Source organism: Chiloscyllium plagiosum, unplaced genomic scaffold (genome assembly GCF_037043375.1).
Source record: "Chiloscyllium plagiosum isolate Xiang-an unplaced genomic scaffold, Cpla_swu_hap1 HiC_scaffold_2, whole genome shotgun sequence".
NCBI lineage: Eukaryota > Metazoa > Chordata > Chondrichthyes > Orectolobiformes > Hemiscylliidae > Chiloscyllium > Chiloscyllium plagiosum.
The window spans coordinates 119,554,055-119,578,787 of record NW_028270140.1 but is presented as its reverse complement, the minus strand read 5'-3'; the positions used below and the strand labels follow the sequence as shown (position 1 = coordinate 119,578,787).

Below are 24,733 nucleotides of genomic sequence, written 5' to 3'. Positions count from 1 at the left end.
GCAGCAGTTCAGAGTGCTGTTGGATAATTATTTCGGAAAAAGCCTTTGAGGGATATAAGGAAAAGAGCTGAGTAATTGAATGATGGGATCAATTAGAAATGATGCAGCCAGCTTGTACTTCACTATTTTCTTCTTTATGCATGAAGTTGGAAAGTCCTTGAAAATCTGAGGGAGTTGGTCTGATTTACTTTTACATTGTTAAGAGCTGTTGTGAAGTCTATTCGAATAAGAAAATGCTAAATGTTCTATTTTTAATTTGAAATAATTATGATCAACCTCAAGGGCATTATGGGAATAGGAAGCAAATACAGGCCTGACCAGTGATGCTCGCATACAATCGACATAATTAAGTTTGCGTCGAGGGAGCACACGAGTGATGGGAGAGAGAATTACATCTTCACAAGATTTTAAACGATTGAGGTCAGTTAAGGATGTCATGATTCTTTGACAGTCCACAGGGAAGCACCTTAAACCATTGTCAAGCTTCTGCCAAGATACATCAAATTATGAAGTCATAACCATGAAGTCTCAAACATGTCAGTAAGCAGGCGAACATCCCAGTATTAGGATGGGTGATTGTCTTTGACATCTAAGATGGCCCTGGGTATGGAGAGATTTTCTAATGAGGAGAGGTTGGGTTTGTACTTACTGGAGTTTAGAAGACTGAATCTTATTGAAACATAACATTCTTGGGAATATTGACAGGATAAATGTTGAGAGGTTGTTTTTTCATTGTGGGACAGTGTAGGTCCAAAGGGCATAATCTCAGAGTAAGGGTCACCCAGTTAGGATAGAGGCAGAATTTCTGCTCTGAGGGTAGTGAATCAGTGAAATTTTTTACTGCAGAGGACTGTTGAGGCTGGGTCATTCAGTATATTCAAGGCTGAGTCAGATAACTTTTTTAATAAAATTAATAACAGAATCTAGGGTTATTGGAAAAGGCAGGAAAATGGAGTTGAGGATTGTCGTGTTTGCACTGAATGACATTGTGGACTCCATTGGCCAAATGGCATAGTTTTGGTCCCACACATAATGGTCTTTAACACTTGAAATAACACCTGCTCTTCATCTATATCTCTTCTGTACTATCTTTGGAACCCCATTTGATTTTTTGCTCTGGAGCATCTTCACCATCTGTTCCACTTACTTTACTACACCAACCACTAAACCTCTCCCCTCTTTTCTACAGCACAAAACCCACCACTATTCCAGCCTGCTTTTGCTCTGAAGAAGAGCCAGATTTATTTGAAATGTTTAACTCTATTTTTCCTCTGAGTTTCTCCAGTACTTTCTTTTTTTTATTTTCATCCCTTGGCATTCAGTGGTATTACATTGCTGGTAGCCTCATTATTGACATCCCAAGGGTTGCCGTTGACCAGAACCTGAACTGGACTAGCCATATCGAGGAGTAGGTTAGTTGCAGCGTGTAACTCACCTCGTGACTCCCCAAAGCCTGTGCACCATCTATAAGGCATAAGTCAGGAGTGTGATGGAATATTCCCAACTTCTTAGATGAGTGCAGCTCCAACATCACTTAAGCTTGATGCCATCCAGAACAAATCAGACCAGTTAATTGCCACGCAATCCACCACTTTCAACATTTACTTCCTTCACTAATGATACAGTGGTAGCAGTATGTACCATCTACCAGATACACTGCACTAACTCAGCAGCACTTTCTCAACCTGTGAACTCTCGCATCTAAGAGGATGGGCACAAGTACGCTATGACCTGCATGTTCCTCTCTATATTTCACACCTTCCTGACTTGGAACCAAGTTGCTGTTCCTTCACTGTCACTGGGTCAAAATTGTGAAACCTCACTCTGAACATTAGGGTGTCCCTATACTCCATGGACTGCAGCAGTTCAAGAATGCAGCTTACCACCAACTTCCATGGTATATTTAGGAATGAGCCACTTGGGTAAGTAGCCAATGATTCCAAAAGTTTGACATTGTCAGCTTCAAGGAATCTTATCCATCTTTTAAGTGGGCCAAGATACTGGTATATTCACTGATCCCACAGTTCCAATAGAAGGAGAGTACATAGCCTTTCCATCAATGTGTTCTCTGTGTGACACCATCTATAAGACATAAGTCAGGAGTGTGATGGAATATTCCCAACTTCTTAGATGAGTGCAGCTCCAACATCACTTAAGCTTGATGCCATCAATGCCAGGAATGAGCAGTAAATGGTGATCTATTCAACAATAATCAAATTGATTTTTTAAAAAATTGCTGTCATACAGCTGTTATGGACTAGGCCAGATTACTCAAAACATTCTTAAGCAGGCAGCCCAGGACCATAACTTCTGTAATTTGTTTTGGTAAGTGTACAGTGAAAATTACTGGAGTAAGTCAGCAAGGTAAACTACCAGGTTTAAAAAGATTATTCACAAATTACCCAATGAAACATAAAGAACAGAATAAAGAACCCCTACAGAACTCAGTGTATCCAAACTAGACTTAATTATGCTGTTCCGAATATATACAACAGTCCCAATAGCAACGCCCCTTAAAAACAGTTACAATGGAACAAATGCTTGCAGCTTGAAGTTAGAAGGGCAGAAGGAGAGCTTTTGACCTGTTCACACAGTCCACTGCTGAACTTCTAACTAGTTCTGGAATGAACTGCTCAGCTAGAGAGCTGACCATTCCCCTTTCATTATACAGGTCACTTCTAAAGCATGACCACTTTGGCTTGAAGTCTCATTTGCTTACATATAAACAAAAAGGCCTCTCAATACCCTTTTAATCTTTGTACCAAACCAGTCTAATCAGAACCAGGAGCTGTTTACAACCCCTTTGAAAAAAAAACAAGGACACAGTATTCTTGAGAAAAGGAACAGCTTTGTGACAATAACCTCTCTCACACCGATAACCCCCACTGCAAAGAAAAGAGACATCTAGTGTCAGGATGTGAACATGTGCACAAGGAGTTTCTGCTGCATTTTCATACTTTGATGAATCTCCTGTCTATTTAGAGAGGATTTCTCTGCCCCTACTCCAACACCAACTATAAATGTTGAAACAACACAATTGACAGAGACCAATCATGATTGATCTGTCTTTTCTGAATCCCAAACTCTCCTCCTCTTCTGTTTCTAGGTTAAGTTTTATAAGCTGAAGATCCCTTCATTCTGCCCCTTTGGATGAATTCAAGCTCTTATCCGTTTATAGAATTGCTTTCAAATATCCACCTGTCTGTTGGTAATTTGTCTGGGTCATAATGAAACTAAACTAGGTGGTCTGAGTAGGTGAACAAACTTTCATTTCAGCAAATTGTTATTTCTGTGGAGAATATAGAAGAAATGGTGAATTAATTTGATTTCTGTTTTAATATTAGGATAAGGAATCTTCCTCTGAGACAATTCCAGAATCAGTAAACTTGGAAATGCGAGAGCAGGTTGTTCAGGACTCCAACAAGTCTGCAGAGATGATAACTGAGGAACCGGTCAAGGCAGAGGAGGCAATTCCCAAGGATCCATCTGATGCTGCAGAGGAGATTCCCAAGAACCCGGCTATCGTGGGGGATGAGATTCCCAAGAATCTGGCCAAGGCTGAAGAAGAGATTGCCAATGATTCAACCAAGGCTGAGGAGGATATTCCTGAGGATTCAGACAAGACTGAGGAGGAGATGGAAGAGGAGATTCCTCCGGAACTAACCAAGGCTGATGAGGAGATTCCTGAGGCTTCGATTGAAGCTGAGGAGGAGATTCCTGAGGATGCAACCAAGGTTGAGGTGGAGATTCCTCCAGAGTCAATGAAGCCTGAGAGAGAAATTGCTCGAGATGCAGTGAGGGATAAGGAAGAGGTCATTCAGGACTCGACAAACATAGACAGGGAAGTGAATGAAGCTGCTAATGGAGCACCTTCTGATCAGTTAGAAAATGTGCCTGAAGAACCCAGTCCTGAAGAAGACTTGAAAGATCACAGTGAAGGCAACATGACAGAAAAGGTAATGTTTGAAATCTTGTAGTTTTGCTTTCCTCATCCCATTTAGATTCACAAATCCACTCCAGCCTCCAAGATAAATAGGTTGAGCAGCGGAGTTTAACTCTGTTTCAATTGTCATTTTGAGAGACTGAAAGAAGACATGTTTTTGTTAATTTTTTTCTTTCTCTCCATTATGATGATTGAATGTAATTCTCTTTAAAGTACTCAAGCTGCACAGTGAAACATCCTGTCCACCTATCTTGGCTGATGTTTGGTATAATTCCTCAAAAGGACCTAGATGTAGGTTAGCTCGCTGAGCTGTATGTTCACTTTCAGACGTTTCATCACCACACTCAGTAACATCTTCAGTGAGCCTCCAAATGAAGTGTTGATGGTGTAGCCTGCTTTTTATTTATATGTTTGAGTTTCATTGGATTGGTGACGTGATTTCCTGTGATGATGCCATTTCCTGTGGTGACATCATTTCCTGTTCTTTTTCTTGGGGGTGGTAGATGTGGTCCAAGTCAATGTGTTTGTTGATAGAGTTCCAGTTGGAATGCCATGCTTCTAGGAATTCTCGTGCGGGTCTGTGTTTGGCTTGTCCTAGGATGGATGTGTTGTCCTAGTCGAAGTGGTGTCCTTCCTAATCTGTATGTAAGGATACTAGTGAGAGAGGGTCATGTCGTTTCATGGCTAGTTGATTTTCATGTATCCTAGTGGCTAGTTTTCTGCCTGTTTGTTCAATGTAGTATTTGTTACAGTTCTTGCAAGGTATTTTCTAGATTATATTAGTTTTGCTTCTCGTCTGTATGGGGTCTTTCAAGTTCATGCTGTTTTAGAGTGTTGGTGGGTTTGTGGGCTACCATGATGCCAAGGGGTCTGAGTAGTCTGGCTGTCATTTCTGAGATGCCTTTGATATTGGGAAGAGTGGCTAGTGTTTCTGGACGTGTTTGTTTGTTTGTTTGTTTGGGTTTGTTCCTCAGAAACCAGCGGACTGTGTTTATTAGGTACCCGTTCTTTTTGAATACATTATATAGGTGATTTGCCTCTGCTCTGCGGAGTTCCTCTGTGCTGCAGTGTGTGGTGAATCATTGAAGTAATGTTCTAATGCAACTTCGTTTGTGGGTGTTGGAGTGATTGCTTCTGTCGTTCAATATTTGGTCCGTATGTGTTGTTTTCCTATAAATGCTGGTTTGAAGTCCCCCATTGGCTGTTTGTTCTACTGTGACATCTAGGAATAGCAGTTTGTTGCTGTTTTCCTCCTCTTTAGTGAATTTTATGCCAGTAAGGGTATTATTGATGGTCTTGAAGGTTTCCTCTACTTTGTTTTGTTTAGTGATGGCACAGGTGTCATCCACGTAGCGGACCCAAAGTTTGGGTTGGATGGTTGGCAGAGACTCAAACAAACAGCTACGACATGGGCGGCACGGTGGCACAGTGGTTAGCACTGCTGCCTCACAGCGCCAGAGACCCGGGTTCAATTCCCGCTTCAGTCGACTGACTGTGTGGAGTTTGCACGTTCTCCCCGTGTCTGCGTGGGTTTCCTCCGGGTGCTCCGGTTTCCTCCCACAGTCCGAAAGATGTGCAGGTCAGGTGAATTGGCCATGCTAAATTGCCCGTAGTGTTTGGTAAGGGGTATGGGTGGGTTGCGCTTCGGCAGGGCGGTGTGGACTTGTTGGGCCGACGGGCCTGTTTCCACACTGTAAGTAATCTAATCTAATCTAATCTAGACATGACTCAATCTCACTAGTATCCTTACCTACGGATGAGGAAGGACACCATTTCGACTGGGACAACACATCCATTCTAGGACAAGCTGAACACCAACACGCATGAGAATTACTAGAAGCATGGCATTCTATCAACAAACACATTGACTGGGATCCCATCTACTACCCCCTGAGAAAAAGAACAGGAAATGACATCACTGCAGGAAATGATGTCAACACAGGAAATAACACCACTAACCCAAGGACACTCAAATATATAAATAAAAAGTGGGCTACACCACCACTACTTCATTCCGAGGCTCACTGAAGATGTTACCAAGTATGGTGACGAAACGTTTGCAAACGAACCTTCCAGCTCAGCTGGCAAACTTACATCCAGAACCTCAACCTGAGCTACAAATCTTCTCGAAACTCAAAAGGACATTTAATTTGATAGCCTGAACTCATGTTCAAGTAGAAAATTTAAACATTTTGTTTTTTAAATATTCTCAATTCCTTCAGATTATATGCAGGGAAACAGAGCAGCCATTTCTTCAACCAGATTACCACCATCATTTTAAATACACTGAAGAGCCTGGTTTGCTTTGTAGACCAAATAATTGTAATGATACATGCAATATAGTGATCATCTGTAGACTGTCAGCAGTGTTTTACTTGTCTTTGCATTTGGACTTACAATTTAATTTTTTAAGCTTTTTCTAGGCATCATGTCTCATGAGCAGTAATAACCTCACCCTCAGACATTTATTGATGTTTTGATTTTGTGAATAAATGCTTCAGACTGCTGAGTAATGATTCTCTGTGAGGTTTTCTTCATCTCCTCCAGTGTGAATGCTAAAGAAAAACCGAGAGGCATGGATAGAATAGATAGTCAAAGTCTTTTTCCCAGAATAGAAATGTCAATTACGAACAAAAACAGAAATTGCTGGAAAAGCTCAGCAAGTCTGGACGCAGCTGTGGAGTGAAATCAGAGTTAATGTTTAGGGTCCAGCGACCCTTTTCAGAACAGATCCGTTCGGAGGAAGGTCACCCGATTCCAAATGTTAACTCTGATTTCTCTCGACAGATTTTGCCAGACCTGCTGAACTTTTCCAGCAATTTCTGTTTTGGTTTTGCATTTAAATGCTGCCTTTCTTGGATTGCTGTACCAAGCTGGCATAGAATCAACAGCTGTACTTTGTGTGATGAATAACTCTGTCTGCATGCTGTTGGATACTTCCGATCTGGAGAATCATGGCTTTGAATCTGGGTCTTTCCATACTGTAATATAATGTACTGAGCGCAGTAATGCTACTTTTATGCAAAATATTACAGTATCTTCAAATTGGGGGTGGTGGGCACTGTAACTTACATTTTCGAGTGATGTGTTTTTCACTGACTTTGGCAAGTCTTATGTGCACAGTTGAAGTGGGTGATAAACAAAGATTTGACCATTTTTGTTTGGTCCCAGTCTGCTTCAGTACGAAACCTATCGAGAAGAACCTCGTTTATCCAAAGGACATGGGTGGAGAGCATTTCGTTCAGTTAATCGAGTGCTGGATAACATAGTTAGCCAAGCATCGGGACCTTGCGATCCTGTTCGAGTAATCCGAAATCTGGTTAATCGAATGCCAGACAATCAAGGTTCCTCTGTAAATGGATGTTAATGGAAGGTGTCATCAACAATACTATCAAGTAGCACATGCTTAGGAATAAGCTGCTCACTGACACTCAGTTTGATTTCCACCAGGGCTACTCAGCTCCTGATCTCACTCTTGGTTCCAAAATGGACAAAATTGTTGAATTCCAGGTGAGGTGCGATTGACTGCCCTCAAGAGGAAGGTTGTATTTAATTGAGTGTGGCGTCAAGGAGCTCCATTTAAAAACTAGACCTAATGGGAATTCCCCTAATGGGGAAAACTCTCCACTTCCTAGCATAAAGCAAACATGATTGTGGTTGTTGAAGATCAGTCATCTCAATTCCAGGACATCTCTGCAGGAGTTGCTCAGGGTAATGTCCTCAACCCAACCACCTTCAGTTGCTTCATCAGTGACCTTCTGTCCATCAGAAGGCCAGATGTGGGGATGTTCAGTGATTGTGAAATGTTCAGCACAATTTGTGACTCCTCAAGATACAGTAGCTGTCTGTGTCCAAAAGCAGTAAGATCTGGAACACATTGAGGTTTTGGCTGACATTTGGCAAGGAACATTTGTGCCACACTAATGCCAGGCAATGACCATTTTCGGCAAAAGAGAATCAAATCACTGCCCTAACAAATCTAACTGTCCAACATTCATAGAATCATTAGAATTCCTACAGTGCGGAAGCAGACCATTTGGTCCATCAAGTCCGCACTGACCCAGACCCACCCCCCTAACCTATCCCTCTGGCCCTGCATTTCCATTGGCTAACCTGCACATCCCTGGACACTATGGGCAACTTAGCATTGCCAATTCACCTAACCTGCACATCTTTAGCATGAGGGAGGAAACCGGAGCACCCAAAGGAAACCAATGTAGACACGTAGAATGTCTGCGTGGAGTTTGCTCAGTTGCCCGAGGATAAAATCGAATGTTGGTTGCTCTTTGGAGGGTTGGTGTCGACTGGATGGTCTGAATGGCCTGCTCCCACATTGTAGGGATTCTATGATTCTATGTTGATGACATCCTTACTCAAAAAAAACTCCCCTTTTAATCTGGATTCTTAGACTGGAGAAAATAATTTATCTATATTTACCCAATTAAATCATTTTCTGATACATTTAAGGAGTGGTAACATCATCATGCAGTGGCCTAAATTCAAAGGGACACATGTCAAACAAACCTATGTTTATATTTTAGCCCTTTGAGGCCTGGTATAAGTTGTGATTCTGTGAAGCCTCCCTCTCCAAGGTCTTTCCTGACCTTTGGTGCCTACAGCTCAGTGGGTGGCCCTGTATAATGGAAGCATTGCATTCTTATTCAGCCCCCTTGAGATAAAGGCCAATATTCAGATCATTTTTGATGATACTTTCATGATCCAGTCACAGTCACCCTAGTATACACAATTTATAATAGTGGAAGCTAATCTTCATGCCGGGGCAGGATTCAAATTATTGGCCCATACCTCTGCTTAGAGTATAGCAAAATAAAATGATTTTTAAAATAAATAGAGAATACGTTTTTTTGCAGTAAGGTTCTGATTTAACCAAATACATTGGGAAACAATTTGCATCTAAAGCAGACCTATTAGTTGACATTGGGCAATTCCAAACAGTTTGCTAAGAGAATTTTTTTTATTGTTTGTGCAGGCTGCAGAGCTTGAAGAGGAAAATGCTGAAGTTGTTCTTGCACAGAATGAAGGCAAGGAGTGTGAACCAGTGCAAGGACCAGCAGTTAACAGCTGTCCTCCCAACCACCATGCACCTATTCCAAATAAGCCTGCACTAGCTGAAAGTGGGGAATTGCCTGATGTACAAGCTAATGCAAAGACATCTGATAACGGCCATGTTTCAGTCAATGAGGAAGTATCACAACATAGTGCTTTGGAGGGTGAGGGCATTTCGGAGACTGCTACAGCACAACCTGAGAGTGAGACTGGGGAATCTAATGCCCCAATGGACCTCAGTCTAGGTCCCTTACTTGTGATTGAACTTGAGGATGTTTCACTGAAGCAGGTTTCTTCTGTACAGCTGTCTGAAGATGAAACAAAAGAGTCTGATGATCTGAAAGATCAGTCTTCACCTGCTGTGGTTGAGAAGACGGCTGACAGCAGCTCGGAAGAGATGGAAACGGAAGTACCAGTCGTGGACAGGAGAAATCTGAGAAGGAAAGTCAAGGCAAACAAAGGACCTCCCAAGAAACGAAGCAAGGTAGCAGCTTAAGTCCACGTTACACCATACGTGTGTAACTAATTGTAGCCCACTGTATAACGAAAGATCCAGAAATGATGTTTACTGAAAATTGAACCCAGTCAGTATTGGAGCTACCTATTTAAGAGTACTGCTCTAGCCTCAATGCTGTATTGTATAATAGCTTTATAATGCTAGCCCTATGTTCCTGTATTCCATTAACAGACTCCAGCATTTATCAGTCACAACACTATTCATTTTAAAATCCAATTCTAGATTTTAGTGTGTTCTACAGGCTTCAAAAAGAAGGAAAGTCCGCACCTACGAAAAAAATTTTATAAACATTGAATCTAAATAAGATTTGGACTGTAATTATAGAACACGCTGAACTTACAAATGTTTAGTTTGATAATGTATTACAGGAGAGTGACCCATAAGACCAATTTAATAGATACTGGGTTACAAGGTTTGTTTTTCCAATTTTGGGGTTGTTTTTAAACTTACTCTTCGCAGTAATATTTTGATACTATGCCTAAATTTAATAATATAGGCTGTTTATGGTAACCTCCATCACCACAATCTTTCCCGTTTACTTCATTGCTTAAGTTTGGTAATCCAAAGAACAATGTTTTGTGTTGCTAGCTTGCTTGGTGCATCAGAAGTCTTGAATTAGACCAGACTTACCAGTACAGTACTTGCCTGTGTCTCCTGCTATTTCCAACAAGGATATCTTGATGCTCAGAAATTCCAACATTTCCAGTTGTAGTTGTGTTTGTTTTTAGATATCAAGTGTCAAGTGTTAAAATAAAGTTTACAATTTTATGTCGTTGTTATGGTGTAGCATTAAAGCATGGAGGGGAAGGCAGTGTCAGGGACCTCATGTTATTGACTAACTGGCAAAATCTGCTCAATAACCAGATTTATTTCTAAAACGTTTATTCAGTCTAACAAATTAATGATGGTAGACATGGTTTCACTGATAGAAATCAATGCTGCAGAATGCTTAAAATGTCTACATTCTGAAATGCAATGCTAAGAATGTGTTTTAGTTGAACACTATGGATTTTTTTTTTGTCATGAAAGCACAACCACTGAATGAGGGAGAATTTATGCATTTTACTTTGTTATATGGTGTTTTAAGAGAAAACGCTTTTGTGGAGTCTGTTAAGTGCAATGAAATCCACTACAATAATTTTAAAATAAAAATGCACATGGGAACAAACTTACTGTAACTGGAGTTGCTCACTTTTCCACCACTGTAGGGATGGTTAACAAGTTCATCTGCATCCAGTTGTTGCGTTTTCCAATGTTATGATTTTACAACTACTGTAGAGTTTTAATTCTGTCCTAATAACTGCTTTCAACTTATGTTAGTGAGCAAATGCAAAACTATTCAGTTCTGTCTCTAAGTTTTATAATTTCACAACTCTAGGCTTATTGTCCTTTTAACAGTGAGTCTAGGGAGGGGATGTTGAAATCTTTTAATACATTCTGCTATTTAATGAGACAACCTTTGTGTATTTAGTCATTTACATTGGTACTAAAATGTCAGAAGTTGTTTGTGTATAATGCATAGTTTTTACAGTAAATGTCTGCCGTAATAAAAGAATTTTGTTTTTTCTTGCTGGATGTTGTCAAATTGTGCTGATTTGCTAACCTAGAGCAAGATTCCATGAGTCATAAGTATTTGACTGACTTTCATATCTGAATAGTCTGTAAACACTTAATTAATCCATTTTGAGGCATTGCCTCTCAAAAATACTTCTTTATATGTATCACACTGCATTTGGGAGACAATTTCTTGATAAATTTATTTTAGCAAGTACACAGGATAATTTGAAAGAGTAGAACTGTACATTTGATGGAATTTATAGATAAAGAAATATTTTCTGTTTGAGAGTACACAGAGGACACAACTGTTGATTGATGGTAGATTAAAATTATCATTCATGTTTAAATCCCTTCTGACCTTTTGCTCCTCCTGTTTCTGACTTCCTCCAACTCTACGATCCTTTTCTCCTCCTCCTTAAAAACTGTGTTACTTGGACTCCGACTTCATGAATTTTCATCCAAAACCATCTGACTATTCCGCACCTCCCCACCTCTAAATTTCCCCAGCTAATAATAACATCCTCTTGCTATGCCCCTTAAACCCATTTGAAACTCCCCTTTTAGCCTCTGGCAGGATTATTGTAAGTGTGGATATTGTAGCTGGTGTCAATTAGCTCAATACCACTGTCACTCTTGATCAGCAAGGATATGCTCAAAAATTCTGCATCAAGGATGAGTTTATTCTATGGAATAATTCAAGCTAGACTTTTTATTGGGGTACCGTAAGGGTGCTGCTTTGTCTGAGGTGCTGTCCTTCAAAAAGCATTAATTATTCATGAACTATTTGAAGAGGAGAGATACCTGAATGTGCAGCCTTGTGTATAAAGTGGAGGTAGTGGTGGGATGATAATGTCACTGGACTAGTCATCTAGTGACCAAGGCTAATGTTCTGTGGAGATGAATTTGAGTCCTGTTGTGGCAAATTGTCAAAATTGAATTAAATGAGGAAAAGAACATCTATTTAATGATGACCATGTAACAATTGTCATTAAAACCCATCTGGTTCACTAATATTCATTTGAGAAGGAGATCTACTGTCCTTACCTGGTCTTGCCAACATGCGACTCTAGACTCTCAAAATAAGGCTAACTCTTAACTGCAGTCTGAGTCGATCAGTTCTGTGGCAATTAGGGATAGCCAACAAATGCTTGTGTTGCCAAAAACAGTTACAACATTTAAAAGACATTTGAATGGGTACATGAATAGAAAAGATTTAGATGGTTACGGGCAAAACGCAGGCAAATGGAAGTAGTTTAGTTTGGGAAACTTGGTTGGCATGGATGAGTTGGGCCAAAGGGTGTACGACCCTATAAATAATGAAGGGCTCTGGCCCAAAACGTCGATTCTCCTGCTCCTCGGATGCTGCCTGACCTGCTGTACTTTTCCAGCAACACACACTTGACTCTGAATGCCCAGACCCCATGCAAGAATTAAACCAACTTACTTTCCCAGCCCTCATGCTAACGCCTCTCTCTTTAGATATTGCTCCCTTTTCAAAACATGCATCTTCCAAAATAAAAAGTTACCATATTTGCTCAATATTCATTGCATACCAATATTTTTCATTGTGTGAAGTATCTTGGCATCCTAAGATGCATTAAAAACATGCAAACACTTTTTTATTGAGCAGAGCCCAGGGTTGAAAATTTTAAGGAAGTCAGTTCCTTCATGGCAGCTTCCATTCTGATGCTGCAGTTTCAGGGCAAATTCCCTTTCGTATTCATGATCCTCCTGAGTTCCTTGCCTTATTATTCTCCCTCCATGAAAACACTTCAACCTACGTTCAGAGCCACCAACTGGACCTTTCCATGTAGGCACAGTCACAAAAAGGCTGTCTCTGACCACTTCCTTATGTCACTCTCCATCTGCATTCCTCTTCCCCCTCAATCTTAGTTCTACCTGGAAAATGTGCTATCACAACATTATTACAACTATTGTTCTATTTAATTATTTCTCACCTTCCCGTACCATTTATGCCATAGTCCCCACTAAAACCAATATTGTCTTTCACCTCAATCACATCCTGAAGTCCAATCAGGACAGGCAAACTGGTTTAATAATCCACTGTCAGAACTGACTTGCCAATCTATGCCGTATTGGGTTTTGCATTTGTCTGCAATCCAGGATGGCACTGTGGTTTAGTGGTTAACACTGCTGACTCACAGCGCCAGGGACCTGGGTTTGATTCCACTGGGTGACTACCAGTGTGGAGTTGCACGTTATCCCCATGTTTGCGGGGGTTTCTGCCAGGTGCTCCGGTTTCCTCTCACCATCCAAAGATGTGCAGGTTTATGGCAAATTCTTGCCATAGGACTCTCCACTCTATTCTCACTAACCTGCTTCCCAACCAACTTACTTTCCCAGCCCTCATGCTAACGTCTCTCTCTTTAGATATTGCTCCCTTTTCAAAACATCCATCTTCCAAAATAAAACATTGCTAACTACTGCCCCTTTTCCAATTTCCTATTCCTTTTTTGTGCTAGGATATATGAATGGCTGGTTTGCAGTGCAGAGTGATTCCCAGAGTATGGGTTCATTCCCGCACCACCTGAGGTTACCATGAAGGAATCTCCATTCAACCTCTACCCCTCTCTGAGGCATTGTGATCCTCAGGCTAAACTACCACCATTCATCATCGCTCTCTGAGAGAAGTCTGCGGTCTGATGGGACTATCGTGACTTTACTTTGTATTGTCACCTCCCAAATTTGTAACTGTCATTCATAAAACTTCAGCCTCCCTTTCCAAGCACCCCCAACACCCCACTGTATAAAACTTGTTTTCAGTATCACAAACGTCTTTCTATATGACAGTTTATGAATCTGTCTGTACCCTTTGCCACAGTTAAGCCCACCACCTTCACCAAAACCTCCCCACTGTAGCCTAGCTGGCTGAGACTGCACACACCAGCCTCATTTTTAATTCTCTGGTTACAATTAGAAAGTTAACTACAAAGGTTGCCCTTCCTGTAGCCTCAGCTGTTCTTCCCCCCCCCCCCCCAATGATTTATCCGTAGACCTCCTCTTTTTATCCCACTTTCCTCCAAGATACTTCCTAAAATCAACCTCTTTGACCAAGCTTTTGATCGTATCACCTAATATCCCATTGTGATTTAGCGTCATAATTTGTTTTATAATGACATTGTGAAGCTCGTTGGAATATTCAATTTAAGAGGTGCTATATAAACAACCTGTTGCATCTGGACGTTCTCCTTCTGTAACATCATCCAAAAGCAGCCAGTTTTTATATGTACACTGCTACCTCCCTTTCAACATCTCCTGTCAAGATGTAGGAGCAAAAGTTCAGCCTATCCAGTCTGCTCTGCCATTCAGTGTGATCGTAGCTGATCTGATTATCCTTAACTCCACTTTTGTGTTTTTCCCCATAAGCTTTGAGACCCTTACTGATTAAACAGCTGTCTGTTTCAGTCTTGAATATACTTAACAATCTTGCTCAAAAGCTCTCTGCCAAAAAGAATTTCAGATTTGCTATTGCTTTGAGAGAAATTACTGCTCAGCTTTGTCTTAAAATGATGACCCCCTACTCTTGAGATTATGTTACAATCTCTCAGCATCTACCCTGTCAAACCCACTAAGAATCTTGTTTCTGCATGGTTGCCTCATTCTTCCTGAAGAAGGGCTAATGCCCGAAACGTCGATTCTCCTGTTCCCTAGATGCTGCCTGACCTGCTGCGCTTCTCCAGCAACACATTTCCATTTCATTCTTCAAAATGCCAAATAGTATAAGCCCAACCTCTTCAACTACTACTTGTAAAAAAATCTCTCCATACCTAGTACTGCCTCCAATGTCAGTATATCTTTCCTTAAATAATATGTCCAGTTCTGTTCCTAATATTCTAGATGTGTTCTGATTAGTGCCTTGCATATTTCTAGCAAAATTTGCCTTTGAAATAAAGACTAACTTCATTTGCCTTTCTTATTGCCTGCTGAGCCTGTATGTTAGCTTTTTATCATTTCTGACCAAGTTTCTCATTCTCAAACTGAATGCTATGTTTTACAATGCTATGGTTGCTTTCCCTGGCAGATCTAAGATAATTTGTTAAATCTGCTTCATTACACATTACTGGATCCAAAATAGCCTGATTTTGGTAGGATCCACACACAGTTTCCTAAAATAATTATCTCAAATACACACAATAAATTCTTCAAATTTGATTTTCCCAATATACATGAAGGTTAAAGTCATCCATGATTTTTAACATGCCCTCAAGATTTCAGATTTATTCTGTCCTAGTGTTAGTGATCCACAGACTACTCCCACTTTTCCTTCTTGTTAGCTTTTACCCCAACTGATCTGGGTTCTGCAACATCTAATCCTAGATAGTTTATTTCTATTGTACTTGTTTGATCTCACACTAACAATGCTACCCTACCACTCTTCCCTTCTTGCTTGTCCTTTTGAAAAGTCACATACCCCCAGTTTCCAGCTTTGATTTTCTTGTCGTGTCTCTGTAATGACAATAATATCATACCAGTGAACCTGCATTTGTGCCGTTAATTCACATACTTGTTCAGCTAGCTACACAGATCGCTGTGCTATGTAAAGAGCTGTTGGTTTTGCCTTTTTAGCCATTGTTTCTCCCTTTGGACCTATTTGCTCCTGCTTTTATGCCTGTATAGTCTGTCCTAATCTGGGTATTATTACCTGAATAGCTGCCCTGCAATGCTGTCATATGCTTTTGCTTTGTAAACTAATGTTTCCCCTCTGCCAAACCTCTCCTCGTTCCGTCAGGCTGTTGATCCAGCTTTCACTCTTGGATGAGAAGTGTCTTCCAGACCTGAAGATTTAAAAGCATTCCTGGCTAACCTGCTACATTCTACCCTTACTAAACCTAAGGTTGAAGTACTATGTGACTCAGCCATTCCAAGTACTTTTTATCCTGCTGTCTGGCACACAATTATACCTGTTTAAGCACCAAAAGTGATTTTTAAATTCTCATCGTTGTTTATAAATTCATTCGTGGTCTTGGACCTCTGGATTTTTAATCTCCAGCTAAATGCACTGAGAGATAGGGATTGGGAGTTTTGAATATTAAAGGCTTCAAGGATATGGAGAGAGAGTGGGAAAAATGGCAGGACAGGCTCAAAGATCTGAATGGCCCACTCCGGCTACACTTTTCTACGTTTTCTATGTCAAGATCTATACTTGCCCAATACTTTCTCATGAAACATCTTTTGTTTAACTTCTGCACTAACATTTGAAGCTGTGCTTTCAGTTCCAAAGGGCTTAAATTCTGGAAATTAGCCCCACAACACTTCCCCACCTCAAAATAAACCTTTTCTCTAAACTTGGTTCTTGAAGCAACCTTTTGATTGCGTACGCTAATGTATCTTTGTGGCTCAGTGTCACATTTTATAATGCTCCTGTAAGGAGCCTTGGGTATCTTATTAATAAAATGCCTGATACAAATAAAAGTGAGTTCATACACAGGATTTCCACCAAACTTCCAGTAGTAAAGCAGGAGAAATCCTGCAGAAGGTCTGAGTGTATGTCCTGTAAGATTGAACACTGGTTATTTACCAGTCTTTCAGTTCATTGTCCTAGAGGCATCAAAAAAACATAAAATACAATAAGATTAGCAATCTTTAAAATCTTATAGGCCAGATAGAAATACAATAATTATAAATGTTTTGCAGGTATTAGGGTAGATTTTGTCAGGATTCAAAACATGATGTATGTGCAGACTTTGATTTTCTGACCTGCATTGACAGTGTCTTCGCTATCTCACTGTATTTGTAGATTCAGAAGATCTGCCATGAGTAGTCATACAGCGATCTACAGACCATTTCCAGTACAATCCATTCAAGGGTTTAATTATAGCTTGTTTTGTCTCCTTGTAGGTCCGTCACAATCGTGCATCCACCAGAACACGATGAAAGGAATTCATTTATCAACTTTGAAAATCTTTAATGCATTTTCTGTTACTGAGGTGAGAAGTTGGTGGCAGATGGGAAAAGCCATATTAAAAACTTGATTCAAATGGAACAGGGAACTAAAACTTGGTTCAAGTTTGGGGTTGAGTTTATGCTATATTTATCCAAGTGGCACAAAAGACCAAGAACTTTCAAACATGAATTAAGTTTAACAATAGAAATTTAACAGTATGTTTCACTAGTTTATCACATGCTGGAAGGATCTTGTGGTGAAGTGGTAGTCTACCTAACTCTGAGCCATAATATCTGGTTTAAAGGCTCACTTGCCCCAGAGGTGTATCATAACATGTTGATTTTTTTTTAAAAATAGTATACTAGAAGTTAGCTGTATCCACAAAACTAGAATACTAGCCATGACCTCAGACTGCATTAATCATACTGCCAAGTTTTTGATAATTGTTCCTGTATATGGTTCATTTTCAAGACTCTTAATTTTAAGCTTTTTGGTGCAAGGACACTAACTTTTATAAAAATTAACCACTTTATATCAGTTTAAAAAGAAGTAAATGGTTCTGTGTGATTTAAATTTTGCGGTTTAAAATCAGGACAGACAGTAAGATAGATACCTACTAAAAATGCTTGTTTAATATAATAATATAGCTAAAAATAGATTTAATAAAATTGTGGGTTACTACTCAATTATTACTTGCATTAAATAATATTCTGTCAAGTGCCATAAACAATGTTTAAATGTTCTGGTGATGGACAATTTTACACTATTAAACACAAATGAGGGTGTGGGAACTTAAGCAAAATATTCAGTTTAGAAAGTTACCAATTTCATTCCAGATTGCTAATTAGAACCAAAGTGAAAATTCTACCTCTTTTTAAAATGCATTTAATAAGTAGCTTGCCCTTTTTAAAAACATTTAAATCAGATTTTACTTGTTTTAGTCACTCAATTCAAGTACCGATGTACAGTTCTTTTATGTAGTAGACACCTTGCTCTCAGAAGAATGTTGCTTTCAATTCGTGTCCCTAAAGATGATCCTTTATTGCAATCAACAATCAACAGGGTGGGATTATTTGGCTGGGAAGTGTTACTATTGTAGACTATCAAGGCAGTAACAAACTGCACCACAGAGCGATTATATAAAATATCCTTCTGCAGGTAACACCTTCCTTGTTCCATTTTTCCGATAGCTAACATGGACACATTCTTAGCTGGCATAGCATTGAGAAACTAAAACATTGCATCTGCAAATTCACATTAAACTATATGAAAAATAGCCCAAGATGATATATTTGAATCTCTTTCTGAATCTCCCTACCAGTCGAGAAATGCCAGCAAAAGCACAAATATCCTTTCTGTTAATATATTTGAATACCAGGTGCCTTGATTTGTTTCTTGAAAATTAAATGCTCAGTAACTTAGTACCATAACTAAGTTCGAAGATACGTCTACTCACCTCATGCAAAGCAATTTGTGTATTTGAAAATAATTCAGTAAAATAGTTGAATACCTATATTAATTTTAGCATCCAAAGAAAATGTATGTATGTCTTAGTTATATGAAGACAATTTGTTCCTCCAGAATGTAATGATCTTTCCAGCCAAGAATGTCACCATGTCAGGACACCCTGTGATATGCCATACTAGCTCATGAGTGACAGAATATTCAGACTAATACTTGGTGATACTTCTACACGAGTCTAATTTGGTCTAAGTTCAAGTGTCTGTAGTGGTTCATTAAAATCTGAAAAATTGCAGCTGTATGGTTTTATGGCAAAATCAAAATAAATATTCAAATTATCATGGTTTCATGATCTCCTTCTGTCCTATGAATTATTCATTCGAATGGTGTTATTCCTAGATATTCATGAACCCGAAAGGGAGCAGCATTTGGCCACTGCAAGTTAATAAACTGGAGCATTATTAGCTTATGGAAATAGAGGCGCTGGAAATATTCTTAAGTCAGCGTATTGGTAAATTCTCTTCTCCAATCTTAAGAAAATGAAAAAATGTGACATTTTAATCTAATAGATGGCTCAGGCTATGACATTCTCTTAGTGAACAGGTTATTTGATGATGACAATTGAAGATAAAACCAAAACATGACAAAGTAACTGCAGGCCTTTCACTTTGACTTGAGGCCCATTCAGAATAGCAATAACACAGCATTGCATGCCACTCTACACTAGACTTTTAGTCCAGATAATTATTAATTTGTTAGCAACTGAAGGAGACAACTAGGAAAATGAGCTACACCTCAAACATTGTTTTCAAATTATACTGTTCAGTGCTATGCAAGATAGGTATTGGATTAATGTGTTAGTATCGATTGACAATTTGTTAACACAAAGGAAAGAGAGATATGATTAGTGCATCTTTTTCAGGTTGGAAAGTCATAACTTGTATTGCCACCAGGATTAGCCCTAGGTTCTCAATTGTTGCCGCTTATTTATATTTGTGACTGGGAAGAGCAGGCAGAGTATAATGTATCCAAATTTGCTGATGATACAATAAGTGGGTGGAAAGCCATGTTGTGATGAGGGCAGAAGGAATCTGCAAAGAGGTAGAGAGGTTGAATGTGTGGGCAAAAACTTGTCAGATGGTGTTTTTATAGGAAAGTATGAAGTCATGCACTTTGGTAGGAAGAACTGTTATTTAAAGTTGGCAGACTGTCACTTAAATAGAGAGACTACAAAAAAGTGCAGTTCTTGTGCATGAAACACAAAATGTAGGTGCAATGTAGAGAATGTCATGTAGGTGAAGCAAGCAATTATGGCAAATGGAATTTTTACCGTTATTGCTAGAGGATAGATTTTTTAAAAATAGGGAGGTTTTGTTATGACTGTACAGTGTTAGAGGCTGCACCATACTGTGTACAGTTATGGTGCCCGTATTCAAGAAAAAAAATACACTGGCATTGGAGGCCGTTCAAAAGAGATTTAGCAGGCCAGTTCCAGGAAAGTTTGATGTGTCAATTTACATAAATGATTTGGATGCGAGCATAAGAGGTACAGTTAGTAAGTTTGCAGATGACACCAAAATTGAAGGTGTAATGGACAGTGAAGAGAGTTACCTCAGATTACAACAGGATCTGGACCAGATGGGCCAATGGGCTGAGAAGTGGCAGATGGAGTTTAATTCAGATAAATGCGAGGTGCTGCATTTTGGGAAAGCAAATCTTAGCAGGAGTTATACACTTAATGGTAAGGTCCTAGCGTGTGTTGCTGAACAAAGAGACCTTGGAGTGCAGGTTCATAGCTCCTTGAAAGTGGAGTCACAGGTAGATAGCAAAGGTAGATACCTTTATTGGTCAGAGTATTGAGTACAGGAGTTGGGAGGTCATGTTGCGGCTGTACAGGACATTGGTTAGGCCACTGTTGGAATATTGCATGCAATTCTGGTCTCCTTCCTATTGGAAAGATGTTGTGAAACTTGAAAGGGTTCAGAGAAGATTTACAAGGATGTTGCCAGGGTTGGAGGATCTGAGCTACAGAGAGAAGCTGAACAGGCTGGGGCTGTTTTCCCTGGAGTGTCGGAGGCTGAGGGGTGACCTTATAGAGGTTTACAAAATTATGAGGGGCATGGATAGGATAAATAGACAAAGTCTTTTCCCTGGGGTCGGGGAGTCCAGAACTAGAGGGCATAGGTTTAGGGTGAGAAGGGAAAGATATGAGACCTAAGGGGCAACTTTTTCATGCAGAGGATGGTACGTGTATGGAATGAGCTGCCAGAGGATGTGGTGGAGGCTGGTACAATTGCAACATTTAAGAGGCATTTGGATGGGTATACGAATAGGAAATGTTTGGAGGGATATGGGCCGGGTGCTGGCAGATGGGACTAGATTGGGTTGGGATAGCTGGTCGGCATGGACGGGTTGGACCGAAGGGTCTGTTTACAAGCTGTACATCTCTGACTCTAAGAGCACTAACAGCTTAGGTTTTTAATTCATTAGATTTTAGAAGACTGAGGTGTGATATAATTGAAACATACAGCTTCTAAGTGGTCTTAACAGGAATTGAGAGAGAAATAGGTTTTTGAAATATCAGAAGGTTGGGGTGACACAGGGTCTGGTGCAGATCAGTCATGGTCCTGCTAAATGGCAGGGCAGGCTTGAGTGCCGTGCAGCCTACTGCTACTCAGTTTCTTATGTTAAATGCCCTGGTGTCACAGCCCTAATTGGAAGTGTACAACACTTTTTTTGTTAATTCAAGGGACATGGGCATCTCTGGCAAGGGCTGCATTTATTGTCCATCCTCTATTGTCTAGAGGGTAACTAAGACTCAACCACATTGTTGTGGTCTGGAGTCACATGCAGGTCAGACCAGGCAAGAATGACAGACCCCCCCCCCCCCCCCCCTCCCCCTCCACCCCAATCCCCTTTCAGGAGCATTAGATGGGCTCTTACAACCTCTACAGTCAACATCAGGTCAGCTTTTTAATTCCAGATTTTTATTGAATTAAAATTTCACCATCTGCGACGGTGTGAGATTAGAGCCCATCACCAGAACATTAGCCAGACCTTTAGAGTACTGGGCCACTGTCTCTGGACCTTGGTCTTGCTCCAGTGAAGTCAGTGTCACAAGTGGAGGTGACGAATGAGCTCACCTCTGCTGTTAGCAATGCTGCCATGTTGGAGTGCTGGTTGGCATGAAGATTATGGAGTAATGTGTAGAGTTCTGGTGCTCTGCTGTAGGATGTATATTACTTAACTGGACAGGGTTCAGAAAAGATTTAGCAGGATGTGGTTGGAAACAGAGGGTTTTAATTATTAAAATAGGCTGGGATAGTTTTCCACCGGAGCATAAGAGGTTGAAGACTGATCTTATAGAGGTTTATAAAACCATGAGGGGTATAGATAAGGTGAATAGCAAAGGTCACACCAAATTTTCAATCTGCTTGCACAAAATAAAAAAAAACTTTACAAGATGATTTCAAAAGAGCTCATCATAAACTGCAAAAAAAAAAGGTTCAACCTTTTGCCCAGACACTCAGTGAAATATCACCCTGGCTTCAATTTAAAATTTATTATTCAACTGATGAGGTCATAATCATTTTCTTTCAATGAGTTTCGCACATTGCCACATGTGGGTCTCTGTTTCTCTAAAAGACCCAGAGAGACGGGCCAACTCTCAGACTATTCCTCACTGAGCCAGAGAAAAGCTCAGGGCTTTCCAGTCTTTCAACTCAGGGCTGCTAAAGTAACTTCTTACTAGTTCTGATGGCCTGGAGGATGCAAATTAAATTGCCTTTCTATTGGTCTAGATGCTTTGCTTCTTCTGAATAGAATCTGATTATTGCCCTGAGCCCCTCTGTAGGCTACAAAAATGTAACAAAGTAAAATTTAAACAATATCTCACCAGGTCGCTCAAATCACAGTATTGGAAATGCTATTTTGAACTCACTTTGAAAACAGCCAATGTCATTTTGAACAAAGTCATCTTCACAGAACCACAGTCAAAACCCCATTTACCTCTATCTTGGAAATCAAGTTCTCAAATAATAATAAATTTTCATCACACTCCTCCCCCACTTATCTCAAACAACACTCATTCATCTCTCCTTCTCTCCCATGTTGGTTAGCTTAGTTGGCTGGATGGCTGGTTTTCAATGCATAGTGACACCAAATAGCATGGATTCAGTTCCTGCACTGTCTGATAAAACTATGGAAGATTCTCTTTCTCAACCTTTCTCCTCATCTTTCTAACATCTGGGGGCTTGTGCACCAGAGTCAAATTACAGACTGGCATAGTAACACTCAATATTATAATGTCTCAAATACCACAATCACCAGCCCTGGGTACACTCCGTTCCACTGGCAGGACAGATTCATCAAAGGTGGTTGTGCCATGACACATAGTCATGAGAATTGCACTGGAAGTCCTCAATATTGATTCCAACCCCATGAAGTCTCGAGGCATCAGGTCAAACAACGATAAAGAAAACTTCTGCTGTTTCAACATCTACCACTCCCTTTGAGCTGATAAATCACTGCTCCTCAACTGGAGGATGCATTGAAGGTGGAAAGGGTACAGATTGTACTCTGGATGGGCCTACAATATCTAGTTTTCAATCCAGGTCAATTAATTACTTTTGAAATTAGATCACCCGTGGCAAGACACATCAGCAGGACCCACAGAGCAAGTGAAGTATGATTTATGATTTTTTTTTTTAAATCAGCATGGGTTAAGATGCTGATCAGGACAAATGTATTCAACTCAGGCAGCATTTGTGGAGAGAACAGCCATTGACATTTTGGCTCCTTATATGAGACCAGACCATACCTTCCTTTTCCAAAGAAAGGTCATAAACCTTTCTCTTTCCACTGATGTTAGCTGATTGATTGGAAATCTGGAAGAAAATTGAGATGCTAGAAACAATATTTTACCTTAGTGAAAGAAGCCCTGCTGTTCTTCAATGTCAAGGAGTATTTTATACAATTTCAAAGAAAGGGGAGACTTCCGTATTGCCTGTGAAATATTCTATACAGACACCTCAACCCAGTTTATTACTCACCAAACACATTTACCCAGGTGCTGTTACTGTACGAGTCAAAGGACTGTGCTTCAAACTCAGTTTTATTAAAACACTTGCATTATAAAGAAACAACTCTTACACAATTAAGTTAATTTTTCCCAAGCTGGGCTGATTGCTTGGAAATACATACGACCTGATCTGATGAACTCGATGGGGTTACTGGGTCTAATTCACTGATCTCGGTTCATGGGTCACACAAGGTCTTCTTAATATGATGGTGGGTCTCGCATGGAGTCTTCACCGAGGAAATGGCCTCCAGGTGCCCCCCCACCCCATTTGGAATGTTGGAATCATAATCCCCTACAGTGCAGACAGAGACCATTTGGCCCAACAAGTCTGCACTAACCATCTGAAGACTATCCCACCCAGACCTGATCCTCGTAATCCTGCATCTACCATGGCTATCCGCCTAACCTGCACATCCCTGGACTCTCTGGGGCATTTTTACAAGGCCAATCCACTAACTTGCACATTGTTGGAATGTGGGAGGAAACTAGGGCACCCAGAGGAAATCCACGCAGACATGGGAAGAACATCAGCCAATGAGGTCACTGAACCCAGTGGGTTTAAATCAGGTCATCCTGGATGTACCCCCATTCCTCTTCCAAAAATTGTTTTTTCCATGGTGCGAGCAGTCTGGCTGAAACAGGAAAAACACAAACATAATGTCTCTTCCCATTGAACTGGCTAAGTAAATCTTAATGGGTTTCGGGTCATAATGATGCAGGTCTGGGTTGATCCTTGTTTAGGGAGAAAGTGAGGTCTGCAGATGCTGGAGATCAGAGCTGAAAATGTGTTGCTGGAAATGTGCAGCAGGTCAGGCAGCATCCAGGGAACAGGAGAATCGACATTTCGGGCATAAACCCTTCTTCAGGAAACTGATCCTTGTTTACTTTTCACTTTGATAACCTTAGCCTCTACTTTGGTAACCTTAGCCTCTTTGCATTCCAACAGGCCTTACTTGCAGAAATTGTTTAGCCAATGTTATGTTGGGCATAGTTACTTAGGCCACTGGCAACTTGACCATCCATTTGATACTTCAGAAAAAAACATTAGTAATGCAACAGTTTGAATACTATACTGGTGTCAGTCTGAACTCAAGTCCCAGAGTGTAAGCTTGTCACTGGTACCAAGATGACTATCCCACAAGAAATATGACTATTCTTTTTCATTTAAGGATCACCAGAACATACAAAATGAAATTGAAAGAC

The 24,733-nt window shown here is 40.2% G+C and overlaps 1 protein-coding gene across 10 annotated transcripts in view; it reads left to right on the top strand.

Annotated features, from left to right (window-relative positions):
- Positions 1-18,808, top strand: part of fam169ab (family with sequence similarity 169 member Ab) — a 103,586-nt gene extending 84,778 nt beyond the window's left edge. For 5 of the 10 annotated variants that reach the window (XM_088000219.1, XM_088000227.1, XM_088000212.1 and 2 more), the window contains exons 13-15: positions 3,345-3,956; positions 8,934-9,494; positions 16,944-18,807. In XM_088000219.1, coding sequence (XP_087856345.1) covers positions 3,345-3,956; positions 8,934-9,494; positions 16,944-16,979 — 1,209 coding nt within the window. In that variant the 3' untranslated portion in view covers positions 16,980-18,807. Of the gene's footprint in view, positions 1-3,344; positions 3,957-8,933; positions 11,098-16,943 lie in introns of those variants that run through there. The other 5 variants (XM_043707446.2, XM_088000249.1, XM_043707454.2 and 2 more) reach the window with 3 other exon arrangements.
- Positions 18,809-24,733: the final 5,925 nt, after the last annotated feature.